This window comes from Narcine bancroftii, chromosome 6 (genome assembly GCF_036971445.1).
Source record: "Narcine bancroftii isolate sNarBan1 chromosome 6, sNarBan1.hap1, whole genome shotgun sequence".
NCBI classification, from domain to species: domain Eukaryota; kingdom Metazoa; phylum Chordata; class Chondrichthyes; order Torpediniformes; family Narcinidae; genus Narcine; species Narcine bancroftii.
This window is the reverse complement of record NC_091474.1, coordinates 134340267-134355864: the sequence shown is the minus strand read 5'-3', so window position 1 is coordinate 134355864 and position 15598 is coordinate 134340267. Positions and strand designations below refer to the sequence as shown.

The 15598-nt window shown below is 39.3% G+C and overlaps 1 protein-coding gene across 5 annotated transcripts in view; it reads right to left on the bottom strand.

The window, feature by feature from the left end:
* The window catches only part of LOC138736495 (adhesion G protein-coupled receptor B3-like), a 658849-nt gene that overhangs the window by 482138 nt on the left and 161113 nt on the right, over window positions 1-15598 (bottom strand). For 4 of the 5 annotated variants that reach the window (XM_069886124.1, XM_069886126.1, XM_069886127.1 and 1 more), the window contains exons 1-3: window positions 15365-15525; window positions 8845-8955; window positions 1165-1326 (exon numbers count right to left, since the gene is read on the bottom strand). In XM_069886124.1, coding sequence (XP_069742225.1) covers window positions 1165-1326; window positions 8845-8944 — 262 coding nt within the window. In that variant the 5' untranslated portion in view covers window positions 8945-8955; window positions 15365-15525. Of the gene's footprint in view, window positions 1-1164; window positions 1327-8844; window positions 8956-15364; window positions 15526-15598 lie in introns of those variants that run through there. The other variant, XM_069886125.1, reaches the window with a different exon arrangement.

The following is a 15598-nucleotide window of genomic DNA, read 5'->3' as shown; positions in this document are numbered from 1 at the left end:
AATTTGGCACTATATTTGTGTAGACAAGGGGGCCAAGGGGCTTGTTTCTGTGCTGGATGTTTCTCTGTTTTATGCAGAGACTGTGGCAATTTGAAAGTTTGGCCATTCCTTCTGGACAGAAGGCTGTTGAGCTGTACATCTCACCAGCAAGCACCTCCTCTGCAACAACACATCCAACTGCAAAACACTTTGTGGTGCCATTGTGCCTGCAAGGACATTGAAATGGAAGTTATTCACCTGACCCAATCTGCCAAGAACAGTCAGAGCCCGGTTCATCCCACCAGTCTCCAACCTCATCTGTCTAATTTCGTACATTTTGGAACCTGATCCTGAAATCAATGAATGTTTTTCTGCCCCCACATGCCTGGTATGGAGGGGAAGAAAAGGACCTGGGATTTACAGAGCGGGCCTTTCCTGTTTTTGGTAGGAATGTAAATTAGATTTGTTTTATTCTATTCTCGTGTGAAGAATCCGAATGGAATGCTAACATCTCTGGCAGTTCACAGGATCCATTGCCATCAAAAATATATTATCCTTGTAGTGCATGCTTTTCATTTTTTTACCTTCAACAGCGTTTGTTCCACTGTGTGAAGTGGTGAAATAATCAGGGATAATCTTGAGAAAAACATTGTCATTTAAAAATATTCAAACAATCTCTAACAAACAACATCCTAGTTGCATGCCAGCTGGTTGCATGCAGCTAGTTTTCAGATAAATCAGAATGTAAACAGTTCAGATTCTACAGAAAGGTGCTGAAACAAACAAATAAATCAATAAGTAAATAGATGATGCAGAACAGGCATCCGTACAAACCAATGGCAGGATAATGATACGACACACTCCAATTTACCTGATGTTTTAGCCTAAACAGTGTGAACTGCTGACCGGCCTAATTGAAAGAGTTGATATGACCCAATCACACACAGTGTGTGGGTTGCTCCGCATCATGTCACTCGAAAGCAATTCATAATTTAAAAGCTTTTCAATTTCCACACTGCTTTAAGCTTATACAGGTAAAATGTCTGAACATTTAATCATACTGAAGAAAAACAGATGGTAGCAGGAGCAAAATGCAAGAATGTGTGAATGATTATTGGTCTTCTTTTCTATAGCTAGTCATAGAATTAAACATCCATACTTTTACTCATCCATTACTAACACTACCTGGACAGAGGACAGTGTTATTGCAAACCCTTGATTCTCTTAAAGGCACGCTGCACAGTATCCCGTAAGATGATACACAAGCTCTGGTTCGCACCTGCGACCCTTGACCACATGTTACTGAACACATACTCCATTGGGTCCATTCATCTGTAACAGGGTCTCCTGTATATAAAGAGTGACAGACCAATTATTAAATAGCAGTAATCCCATTACAATAAAATAATAGTTCAAAGAACAAACAAGACAAAGACAGTTTACAATCTTGTGTCACAAACAGAAATCATTATCAAGAGTAAATTGAAAGGAAAAGAATAAAGATTTCCTATTGATCTCTGAAACTGGTTTGGAATGACAATTACATTGGAAGTTTAGCCTACACTTGAAATGTCTTGGGGTCTTGGGTGTGAACCAGCCATATTTTTAAAATGGAAAGCAACTCCTCCAGTAAATGTGTCCTCAGAACTTCAGTGAATGGCCCAATTGCTTTATTGAACTCATTTCCTCTGTGCTGTGACAAGCTGAATTGGAGGTCAGGATGAAGAGGAGAAAAAGAAGATGAAAGGGTCTCCCAACATTGTGTTTCTCTGGATTTGCACCTTACTCTGGTCCTACACCTTACTAATTTTCTTGCTTCAGTGTAAAATTATAATTCCAGAAAAAATACTAGCTCTGTCTTGTTTGGAATTCTCTAACTTTTTGAGAAGGAACCCCATTTACATTTGAGAAGTAAGGTCACGGTGAAATTAATAGAGGTCAAGAAACAAGTGTTAATCAGATACAATGAGATCTCCAAGGGAAAATGGCTGTCTCACTAACATTAAATGAAAGGTTTACCTGTGTTGTTAGTTATTATGCATCCATTGAGTATGCATTATTAATCATGAAACTGAATTGTTTTCAAATGCACTGACACATTAATTACAAGGTTATAAATTATCTAATATGTTGCTCTGTGGTTATCTTCAAAAATGATGAAACAAAGCCTGAGAAACATAATAATAAAGATTGAATGCCCGCCATAGCTGTCACTTAAATCAATAAGATCATTTGACACATGGAATTTCTGAGAAGGAAAGTATACATTTTTACTGAAGATAACATACTCCCTAGGTTTCTAGTTCTCGTATTCAATCTTTTTCATTCTGTTTTATTCCTCAAATGGGAAAGTGTAGTTTTTTTTAAAACAGGTGGACTGTGCAGTGGAGATCACCGCTGAACAGCAACCATCATTTGGTTTCACAGCTCACAACCAGATAATGAGGCTGGTGAGGTCAATCTCTCACAACTGGAAGTTTATTCTGCACCACAGATGTGGAAGAACATGTTGGGCTGAGAAAGTCTGCAGTATAGATGGAATCCAAGGATTAAACTGACAGGAGAGGTCATAGGAACTAGGGGGCATGCAATGGTTTTTATGTTTAAAAGTGACCTGTTTTATAATAGGCTGGATAGAGAGATGATATTTCAGTGGATATTGGAGTCGGACTAAAAATTAGCTCCAGGCAAGTCAGAAGTCACATCAGGAAGCTCTTCTGCATGCAAAGGACAGTATTTGTTTGAAACACTCTTCCATCAATATAAATTGATGCTGAAGTTAATTGTTGATTTTCTGAAATATATTTATGAACTTTATTAAGAAAATGAGAAAATTGTAAGTAGATGGAGTGAGGTCACTGATTAGTTCAACAGGCTAATCAGCCAACATCTGGTTACATGACCCAAATGCTGGCATGCAAAGCAAATGAGATGGCATCTGAAAGAGAAAGTTGCCACCATGATCATTGCCTGTATCCCCGAATGCTCAAACTTAACTGCTCCAAATGTGGAGAGCCTACTATGCTGGCCTGAAGCATCCTGGATTCCAGGGATGGTCTGAGCAGTGACTGGGCCTCAAACATTGCACTGGGAAGCCCTGCCCCAGAAGACTTTGACCGCCCTTAAGCTTTGCAGGCTGTCAAAGCTATTACGGTTCTTAAAATCAGCTAAAATATTCTTAAAAAATTAAAAATAAAAATCAAAACATAAATACTTGAGAAGACTATGGATATTCTTCTAGTCAAAAGCCCAACAACCTACAATAAAATGCATGAGGCTGTGCATCTTGAATCAGGTGTAACCCAATAATGGAAGTGACAATTAATTCTCCAGCATGAAATTTGGGACCCTTTGGAAGACTGAGCACTGTTGCTGGTCTCCCCAGGTGGTTCAGCAGAAGATCGTATTGATATGTATGGCCAACAATTGCTGAATAAGTTAGGGATCTCTGCAGTTGCAACTGAATCTGCAGAAGTTCCCAACTTTCTTTAATTGATCTCTCTCTCTGTAACTAATGCACTCTATACTGTGTTTTTAATCACCTACTATATATGGATTGCTCAAGTGGACTGCTTGCAAAATGAACTTTCTCACTTTACCTTGGTACATGCGACAATGAACTTGATTTAAAAAGTCCTCAAAATCCTAGCACCAAAATATGTAAATGTTGTCTGTTACAACAGGAACTATTATTGAAATTAAGGCTCTGATCAGACATTAATCTTCTCTCTTCACAGATGCTGACAGACCAATGAGGTTATATTAATGCCTGTAAGCTTATCAATGACATTTAGAAAGGTGGTTGGGAGGATATTGAACTCTCAACAGGATATGGATAGATTGAGTGAGTGGGTGAAAGCTTAGTTAACGGCAAGTGTGAGTCATTTACTTTGGTTGGAGGAATCAAAAGATAGGAAAAATGGAGAAAGATTCTAGATTAGTGAACACAGAGAGATGATGTGTAAAAGGTTTGCAGGTATGTGTCAGTAATGTCGAGGACGGTAAATGATATTTGGTCTTTATTGCATGATGGCTGGAATTTAGAATGGGGAAGTGTTGGTACAATTGTACAGGCACAACACCAGAAGGACTGCACATAGATTCGATACCTGTAAGAAGGGCAATGGAGGCATACTTAAAGTGATTCACTTGGTAAAGGGATTCCTAAAGAAAGAAATGACCTACCATGAGCAGCAAAATAATTTAGATGTATTTCTTTGGCATTTAGAAAAATGAGGACTGATCTCCTGAAAACTGAAGATTTTCGAGGAGCACAAAATCATAGATGTTGATATTTTTCTATGAGTGAAGGAATCTGGAACAAGGGAATATAGTTACAAAATTAGGGGTCAGCCATTTAAAACAGAGCTGGTTGTAAATTCTCATCAAGGTGAATGAGTTTCTGCAATTCTCCATCGGGGTGGGGGGAAGGGTGTTGCTCTGGAGTCTAGATTCTATAAAGGTATTTAAAGGAGAGGTAGGTCAATTTAGAATGATCAAAGAATTGTAAGTTGGCAAAGGAGATGAGATTGGAGGAGAAGGCTTTTCAGACCCTCAGGCCTCTCCCAAGCCCATCCAATGTGATCATGAAGACACACAGAAGACTGCAGATGCACAGGGGAGATTGTAGATGCTGGATTCTGAAGATGAACACAATCTGCTGGCAGAACTCAAAGGGTTGAGTAGCATCAATCGGATAAAAAGAATAGTCAACATTTTGTTTATCTTCAGCTCATTTTTTTTTACATGTTCTGATGCTGCATGGCCTGCTCCAGCAGATGTGTTGAGCTGTGATCACATTGGATGGGCTTGAGGGTCTGAAAAGCCTACCCCTCCAATCTTATTATTTTGAAGTTCTGATATGTTTAATGGGCAGAAGAGATTTTTTTTTTAAAAAGAACGCAGTTAATCACAAGCAGCAATTTATTTATTTAAGATTTTTTTTTTCTTTTTAAGAATGCCCTTCTGCCCCATGAAATCTGCGGCACCCAATTAACCTCCTAACTCTGTGCGTTTTTGGAGGAAACCGAAGCACCCAGAAAAAAACCCATAGAGGTCTTGGTGAGCATGTACAAATTCCTTACTGACAGCGTCGGATTGGAACCTGGTTCACTGGTGTTGTAATAGCATTGGGCTAACTGCTACACTAACCGTCCTGCCCGAAAAATGGAAGCAAACAAACAATGCTGTTTCTGATATATATTTCTGTTGGAGTGGAGGGAGGGCTAAGAATCAGGGAGAAAGGAGGAAGATGAACAGTATGTCCAAAATATTCTACTATTTTTATGCCAAATGACAAGGAATTGAACAAATTGGAGTTTAAAAAAAATTGTAGTTGGCAACTACCATCAGCAATCTAAACGTGCCCCATGCCCAGTCTCTCTTTGGTTGCTTTAGCACAGATCCTCTTGAAAGGCCATTTGGATCTTTCTTGACCTCTGATACAGCTACTGTGTTAACCCAGAAGAATGGGAGCCTCTTCATCCTGCATATGACTGAGCTTACAGCAATTTAATCAAAATAGCAAACAATCTACCGAAATAGCCAGGGAAATGAGGAAATGAAACTGTTTTCCAAAGACACACAAATAGATTTAGCATGTGCTTCTCCTGAAGTGAAGTCAACACACAGAGAACCAATAATGTCAGAAAGAAAGATGATGTCTTAATTTTTTTTCTTATGTAATCTACTGGACCGGCAATTCCATTAATTGCACCTCTGATTTGACTGAGGGTTTGAATTTTATTTAAATACTGACTCTGAATTACTCCTCAGTGGAGTATTTTCTTAACACTTGAGGATTCATTTTTTTTCCTACATGCTTATTTTATAATAAACAGAACAAGAAGATTGCAAATGTTAATGCAGACAAAATTTTAACCTCCCACTCAGATTAAAATTGTTCTCTCTTGGAATTTTAAACTCGCACTCAGTTTAAACTATTCTCCCATGTCTTAATTCCAAATGTAAAACATATTTTTGATGTTTGTAAAAATAACTGTACATTGTACAATTAAAGCCAAAAATGGCATCCCTTTTTTAAAAAATCATAAATTTAAAATTAATTATAAATGAAAATGATCAGTGATCACTGATGAATTAAAATGCTCGAGGTATTCAGGGGCCATGCCACCTTTGTGGAGAGAGAAAATTCTGGTTACCATTTGAAGTCAATGGTGCTTATAATGTAAAGCCATCAAGTTGAAATATTATCCCCATTTCTCTCCCATCAGATGGTGCCTGACCTTGCTGATTATCACAACTTTAACTTACTTTCATGTATTCCTAATAATTTGATTAATTGGACAGAAAGCAAAAATTACAATGAACATCAACTCCAGTTGTACGCCATTGCAGATCCAGTGCAGTAGCACCTTGCAGCAAAACCTCCCACTTATTCTGGGTTATGCCAAAATATTTAGAAGTAGAAACACAATGAAGTGAAAGTTTAAATGCAGAAAACATGCAAAAGAAAAATGAAAACACTCATTCGTATTTGAATATCCTGATGCTCTGCACTTTGGATCAGCTGCTTACCATATCCTGATTTCAGTCAGGTTGAATGATGGGCAAATTGAACTGAAGGCTTCTTCTGCACAGTTTCAAAATAAGATTGAAAAATGTGGTGGCGCTGCTGGAGCCTGCTGTAATGGCAGCGCTTCTGCTGGTGTGGACCCACGGAGAGTGAGGAGCAGAGACAGGGCGCTCCCATGGGGCCCAACTGCCCATGCAGCTCCATTCAGGCTTTGAATGGCTTTTAAAGGAGCCGACCGCGGGGTCTGCGCTCAAGATGGTGGCAGCTCTGATTGGCAGCAGCCACAAGGGGTTGCAGACTCAACACCCCACCCCACCCCACCCATTACCATCTGAAGGGAGAAGCAGAGGAGATGACCAGTGAGGGGGCTCTGCGGGTGAAAGACCCACGCAAGCGGCGGGCTGCTGGCGACCCAAGGCGGGGAACCCACGGAGGCTGTGGGCTGCTGGAAACTGTTGCTGAGGGACTTGTGCCAGGCTGCTGACTGCTGGAGATGCTCAAAACTGGCTGGAGGGTTACTGGCTGGAAATGGGATGTGAGGGCGCTGAAGGGTCCCTGAACGTGTCGGAGATTCGGATCTGGAGCTCAAGTTTCCAATGATTTGGACTGAACTCTGTGTGGCTGCTGGGGATTCAAAAGCACTGGAGGCAAATCTACGAATACTCAGTGTCTCTGGGGGGACTCTCTTTTGCTTCTCTTTCTCTGACTGTTAGAGGCACTTCAGGCAATTTCTCCCAATGGTGAATCTGTCTGCCTTACAGCAGGCAAAGGTAATTCTGTTTAATATGACACTGTTTTATTATATGACAATAAGTTGAATCTTGAATCCTCTGTGTCTACTGCTGGACTGATTGGCAGAATGGATGCACATTTATTCTGGTTTGCCAACTTAGTCAGGTCTCTTCTTCTGCTCCTTCTCTTTCAACCCAATCCTTCTTAACTCTGAATCCAATGGCCTGACAATGTTTTCAGATGCACTCCTTCCAAATTAAAATGGAATGTCAAGCCCCAGGCCTCTATGAAGCCTGCATGTAATAGAAACGGTGGGCAATGCCAATCATTAATGTCACTAAGTGCTAACCTTGAACCACTTAAATATCATCATTTCAATATTCGTGAGTTTGCAGTATTTTGAATGTTTTCTTGCTAAAAATAATATTGAACAGAAAATTTGATGTTAATAAGCCATGAGGAAATAAGCTGAAGTATGCCTTTTTATCATCTCAGAAAATCAAAGTGGACAATCTTCTCTTGCCTGCCTAATGTGAGAGTTTGAGAAGCTGCTCATTTCCATCCATCATGGAATGGTAGTTTTAACTCCAAACCTATCTAAAAGGAGGAGCCAGATAAAGTTTTTGCACTGAATAGATTCGTGTCTTCATCAGAGGTGGAAAATATGAGTTTGTAAAGCTTTCTGAATGATGAGCAATATCCATGTTAATTACAGTTGCATGAATTAAAGAAGGCATTAATCTTGTCTTGAAATTTTAGTGCAAACATTCTTCGGCATTAGAAGTCCTAAGGACATTCTGATGGCATCCACATTCTAGTTCTCGAATAATAAACACAAAATAATTACATGAATGGCTACAGGGATCCTGGGGGTTAATATTATCCTAATCCTAGGTAATAAACCCATGGGATAAGTTTGCTTTACAAAGTAAAATCAGGTATATGTAAGACCAGTGTTACACCTGATCCAGTTTATTTCCCAACATGCGTGTATTTCCCAACATGTCTGTGTGGGATTTCTCCGGGGGCTCCAGTTTTCTCCCACCATTCAAAACATATCGAGGGTGTAGGTTAATTGGGTATAAGTTGGGTGGCACAGACTCAAGGGCCAAAATGGCCTGTTACTGTGCTGTATGTTTAAATTTAAACACAGGCCAGGTTAAAATTTCACCACACTGCCATGAGAAGAGATGAACATGTGTTAATGGCAAGGGTTTCTCAAGATGTGTAGAGACAAGAAAATACTCCAAAACTTTAACTTCAAACCATGCTACAATACGATACAAGCACATGTTTCAAATTTTAGCAAACCCAGTTCATGCATCAGTTTTGGATATCGCATGTTCAAAATGATTTAATGTTTCCATGCAATGTTCCTCGAAACATTCTATGATTCCAAAATAACACTGTCAATAATTCCACAGCTACGGACTTGAAGGAATTTCTGGACACTGAGGTGACTGATCATAAAAAAAAAACATTTAATATACAAGAAACATCAGCTGCACAATTAAAAGAAAAAAAAGATTAATGGAAACATGCAGTGTCTTTGTTAAGTTGATCAAATGAAGACAGGTATAGACTATTGAATTAATTACCAGTATGTGGCATAATTTTACCAGCATCAGCTTGTTCCTGAGGGACCTTTCTCTCATGAACTGATCGAGGTCGCTGACTTTTTATTGTATGCTCTGCCATCAATCCAAATTCTAAGGACAGAATAGAGGTTTATGAAAGCTCCATGATTGCACAATTCACACATTCACATTTCTATCATGCATTTTTACTGATCTCAATGACAAAGTATGAATAAAACAGGTAGAGAATGCCATACTTTTTATTTCAATCTGTGTTTTAAATCAAATCACACATGATTGTAATAATTTTGTCTCTGGTTTGGGATTTGGAAGTTAAATTTCTCCATAAAATATCTGACGGAGGAACATTGAAAAAGAGAGTCAATTCAGCTCTGAAAGCATAGTCCCTGAAAGAACCAAATCAATAAAAATAAACCGATGAAAGGTCATCATTCACTCTGTTTCTCTCTCCACAGTTTCTTCCTGACCTACCACATTTGGCAGAATTCTCTTTTAATAAACACAAAGCTGAAAATGTAAATTGAACACTTCCAAGCAGGAACGTGACAGATTATTGCAGCAGATTGTAAAGACGCAAAGTGGAGATAATTCTAAAAGATGCATTCATGTAAAATTTCAAATGAAGGGTCTCTTATATAGAATTTACAGCACTGAAACTGTCCGTTTGAATAATTTATTCAACACTATTGTTTATGCACTTCAATCGCCTAATTTACCACTCTTTGTTTCACTCTATTCCAACAACTTTCTATTCCCTTTTCATTCTTGTTTCAAGTTAATGAATCGCTATAATTTCCCACAATTATGCCTTCTGGTGGCAAAGTCTTATGCACTTGGTGATCTCTGGAAAAATGTTTCCTCTGAAGAGCTCAAAGGATTTAATTTTTTTTAAAATTAAAAAAATTTAGACATACAGCAAGGTAACTGGCCACAAGTATGTTCTACCCATTTTACACCCAATTAACCTCCGATCCCTGGTACGTTTCGAAGGGTGGGAGGAAACCTGAGTCCCAAGGGAAAACCCACACTCACAGGGAGAAATGTACAAACTCCTTACAGGCAGTATGGGATTTTAACCCTGCACCCGATTGCTGGTGCTCTGAAGGCGTTGCGCTAACTACTACACCAACTGTGCGTTTATTAATGATTGTTCCTTTCTCCTAGTATTTTAATCCTGCTTCCCCCAAAAGCAATGATTAAAGGTAGCTAATCCAAAACTGCATTGATTGGCTGTAAACTATCTTTCAGCTTGGGTTTAATTCTTGGGTGATCAAATATGAAGGGTTTACAGCAAAGAAGCAGTAAACATGCAGGATTTACTAAAATGCAAGCATACCTTTGGGGCAAAGGATCATCTTCAAACAGTAAAGTATGGAACAATAAAGCACAGGCCCTTTAGCCCATCAAGTCTGAACCAGCCATAATGCTAAATCAAACTTATCCCATCTCCCTAGATGTGTCCATTTCCCTCTGTTCCCTGCTTATTCATGCACCTGTCTAAATGCCTCTTACATGTTGCTTATCTGTGTTTTGATCTCCCTTGGCAGTATGCTTCAGGGCACCTACAATTTTCTGTGTAAAAAATATCTTCCCTGACTAATCACCTTAAACTTGCCCAATTTAAATGTTGTGCCCTCTCGTATTTGATATTTTCACCCTGAAACCAAGACTTTGTTGACCATTCACCTCCCATGATTTTACATCAGGCTGCACCTCAGCATTGAATGCTCCAAAGAAAACAATCCAAGTTCATCAATCTCTCCTAATAGCTAATGTACTCTGATCATGCATCATCCTGGTCAAACCCTTCTGTCCCCTATTCAGAGCCTCCACATCCTTCCAAAAACATAGCAATTGCAACAGCACAGAAAGCCTCAAAGGCAGCCTAGCCAAAGTTTTATACAGCTGCAACATGAATTCCCAATCTTTACACTCAATGCCCTAAATGATGAAATCAAACAGGTTACCATGCTATATGTTTAAATTTTAAAAAAAATTATGCTACCCACCTATCCACTTGTGTTGCCTCTTGGCAGGGCACTGTGGATTTGTGCCACAAGATCTATCTCTATGACCTAGATTAGTGGGTCCTGCCATTTACTGTGTACTTTCCTCCCAAAATGCAAATTTTCACAGTTTTCTAGATTAAACACCATCTGCCATTTCTCCACCCAAATGTATAACCAATCTATATCTTTACATGAATCTACATCTCAACAAAGGTGACCAACCAATTAAAATAAAAATTCCATTGGAAATCTAGGGGAGTCTTGTGCCAGTTTGTCCTAGCGTCCCTCATTTTTGGAGACTGAATGATTGGTGAGTAGTTTAAAAGAGTGAGGGCTTGTAAAGTCAGGCCTTCAGCAAAAAGGAAAAGAAAGTGGAAAAGAGAAAGGGGTTGAAAATGGGTGGGGGGTGGAGGAGAAGGGGATTCTCATGGAAACAGGAGAATTTGATGTTAATACCATCCAATTGGAGGGTACCTAGATGGGTGTTGTTCCTCCAACTAGTGGGTGGTCTCAATCTGGCAATGCATGACCATGGACAGAAATATCAGCAAGGGAATGAGGCAGGGAATTAAAATGGATGGTCACTGGGAGATCCACACTATTGTGTCAGACAGAGCCGAGGTGCTCAACGAAGTGATCACCCAGTCTGTGCCCAGTCTCTCCGATGTAGAGGAGACCACAGTGGGAGTACTGAATGCAGTAGATGACCCCTGCAGATTCACAAGTGAAGTGCTGCTTCACTTGGAAGATCTTTTTGAGGCCTCGAATGGTGGGGGAGGAAGTGTGAGTGCAGTGGTAACTGGTGGAAATGGAGGAGTGGATGAGACTCTGAGGGAATGATTCCTGTGGAAGGCAGAGGAAAATATGTTGGGTGGTGGGATCAAAGTTGTATGTCCTATTTCCACCTCTGATTGAGGAAGTGAGTGTTAAAGTAGTTAAGTCATTGCACAGCTTGGGGAGCATCCATGAAAGTAAAGTCAGTATAGGCACTTCTCAGCTCCTCAGTCCAGATGCATAGAGAAAACCACTTGATCAGTGGCAGCAGATGTAGAGGAGGAAGAACAGCACTGACTAAATCAGGGCTACCTCAAGCACCTGTGAAAATGTTTATCTCATGTAATGACTACTTAAGAATAACACTGATTACTCCATTCTCTCACTTTAGCACAATACTCCAAATTTCGCCTCATCAATGTCTTGTACAACTTCATGATGCCTTTCTTGGTGTGAAGGTCAAAATCTTTCTCCTTCTGCATCTCAGAAGTTGCTGTCATCCAGTTAAATATTGCAATGCACCACAGCTCTGGCATCAGTGTTGGAACACAATGAAAGAACCAAATGATGAAGTTGCTGCTTTATGCTGAACAACGTAGAGAATTCACTGGTGTACCTGTTAATTAGATTGACTTCTTCAGGATATCTATAGCCTTGGAGTACATTAATCTTCAATCCAGACTTCAGCCTTTGAGTTTTGTCACTGTGGCAGAGAGCCTTTGACATATAATCTAGACACTGAAGCACTTCAGAACCTTTGCCTATATAAGGGTCAGAACTCTGTCTAGGCTGTTTCAAACATCTTCAGTTTCTGGATATCCTGGAGCAAATGGAGAGAGAAGCAATAGATCTTGACAGATTTGGGGGATGGATCCTCCAACCCAGAGCCTCGCATCTTTTGGGTTCCACTGGCATGTTCCTTTTCTTTGACTTTCTTCCTCCAGGCCTCAAGATGACTACTCAAGATCCCAAGATGTGCAGCAACAAGTACAACTTTTCACTCACTGCTCATCTGGACTGAAGTATGCAAGTTATTTGTCCATGCTAAGACAAATTATGGCTGTTTTCACTGGAGCTTTGGAAGCAAAGGGGGTAACCTAGTAGAAGCAAAAAGAGACCATGGAGAGGTTGACAGGCTGAGTCTTTTCTCAGGATGAAAAGGTCAAATTTTGCTTCCCGTGGATGCTGCGTAACCTACTGAGTTTCTCCAGCACATTTGTGTATTGCAAACCTCCGCATCTGCAGGTTTTCTTGTTTAACAAATGTGAGAGGTCACAAGTTTAAGATGAGAAGGGAAAAATTTAAAGGACATTTTTCAAGGGTAGTCATTTTATACACACAGTGGTAGAGTATAACTGATTAACTGAAACCAGATTATCCAAAATTCTCAGTATCCAAAAATTTTCTTGGACCAGGAAGAATTCAGAGCTGTTCGGCTCTGAATTTTTTTTGGATAATTGAGGATTTCAGAAAAATCAGAAATATTCATTTATCTGCAAAATTGAAGCCAAATGATGTCATTTCACCTGCAAAAATTCATGGATAAGTGAAGATATCTGAAACAATCAGAAATCCTCAGTTATCAAAAAAATCTTTGGAGCCGAACTGACGTCACGGGTTGAAATAAATTTTAAACCTCACATGCTCATGTGCATCTCTGAGACACAATTTTGATTCCCTCCATCTTTCCTTCTTCAACAACTGTTACAAATGATTTGCTGTTGCTTCTGGTCAGTTATCAAAAATACTGCTTATCTGAGATAGGTCCAGTCATAACCATTTTTGGATCATTGGAGTTGTATTGTTGGTACCTGGAACATGTGACTGGGAAGGTGGGAAAAGCAGATATGATAACTATATTTAAGGTGCAATTAGACAGATGCATGAATAGGCAGGGAATAGGAAGATGCGCACCTTGTCCAGGCAGTTGGGATTACTTGTGTTGGCATAATGGTTGGTCAAGCAATGGTGGGTCAAGGGCTTGTTCCTGTGTTGTATTGTTCCTTATTCTATGTTTTGTGTATCTCTCTGCCCAATGGAATTAAACAAATACACAAATTAGTCATAGGGTCTGACAGTGTGATGAGTAAGTCTGCAGACCACAAAAAAATTAAGATACTGAAGAAGATTGTATAAAGATACCAAGGGACATGGTTCATCTGGAAAGTTGGATGGAACAGAAGCAGACAAGTGTAAGGTAATGTATTTTGGGAAGTCACATTCTGGTAAGACCAAAAGAGCATTTAGGGACTTTGGGGTGTAAGTTCATTGCTCACTGAAAGTGGTGATACAGGTGGCTAGTGTAATGAAGAAGACATTGCCTTTGTGTATAAGAGTTGCAATGTCATGTTGCAGCTGTACAAAACATTGGTTGGACTGTACCTGGAGTTCAGACTGCCACAATACAGGAAAGATATGGTAGTAATTATGTAGAAGAGATTCATCACAATGTTGACTGCAATGGAGGGCTGTAGTTGTAAGGAGAGATTGGATGAGATGGATTTATTCTGATTGGAACATTGGAAGCTGAGGGATGACTTGTACATGCCAATAAAATTGAGGGGCATAGATAGATAGAGTCTTTTTAACTAGGAAAAGGGACTCTAGAACCAGAGGCTCAGGTTGAATAAAAGAAATTCAAATGAGATCTGAGCATTAAGTTCCATAAACAAAGTGGTGGTTGTCTGGAATGAGGTGATAGGGGCAGATACAATGAAAAAGAATGGAGGGATATGGGTCTAATGCAAGTAAAGGCAATAGGATAAAAATGCTTCAAGATTCTATGATTCTATAATGTCACAGCTGATTGAATCATAGCTGCAACTTATTCCCATGGCAACCTTTCACCCCCCCACCCCCCTTGACTCAGATTTCTGATCTGCCATCAGGAAAGAGGTATAGGTGCCACAAGACTCACACCACCAGGTTCAGGAACTGTTGCTACCCCTCCACCATCAGACTTCTTCACAACCAACTCAATCAGGGATTTAAGGACTATTGTGCATTTTATTTTTTTAAAATCCTCTCTATTGCACTGTCAGTTTGTTTACATTTGTTATCTGTTGGCTGTTCTTTATTTGTTTACATGTATATGCAGTGTACAGTTTTTAGTATTACTAATAAGTGATAATACTGCCTCAAATGCAGAAAAAAATCTTTGTTTCTGTGATATGATGTATGTACTCTGACAATAAATCTGAACTTTTCACCCCTTTACTCCCTAGTAAAGTGACAACTGAGTGAAGGTTTTAGAGTTGTTTTTGTGTTCTGCTCCTAATTCAACTTCAGAAAATATTATTTTGATGTTTTTGTAGATTAATATCACACTTTCACATTCTGTGCATGGGCATGTCATAGACATGGAGGTGGCAAATGAAAAATCTTTTGAGGTTTCTCAACTTTATTACATTTCACAATTGATTTTCCACTCAATATCAACTGCACAGCACAAAATTATGTGCAGAGTTGCTGCATTTCTGAGCCCCTATCTTGTTAACAAGAGAAAAGGATTCCATGCTGTTAAGTGTGGTGACATTCAGAAAAGTATGGGATTATTGAACATTTGGAAATAATACAACATGTTAACTTAAAAAATACTGAAGTTCTGGGAAAAAAACCTGAAAAAGTAAATGGAAAATGGAAAATGTTAGAGGTTTTCTCATTTGATGACAGCTTGATATCTCAGGCACAAACTCCCTGTCTTATCCATCTCAACTAAAGAGTTTGATTTTAAGTACCTTGTCAGTTCTGCTCTTTATCGCCAACAATTTCAGTTTGTATTGGTGAAGATTAGAACCGTGCTTTTCAAAGAAAAATGCCAGGAAAAGAGAAGCCATGTGATGGGAAAGGAATAAAATGATATTCAAATAAGAAGGGGGTGGAGATTGGGGTGGAGGTTGTTGTTCATTTGAAACATAGCTGGCTTCTGAGTTGTTAGTTTTGCGTGACATCATAAACACTTTTAAATCACA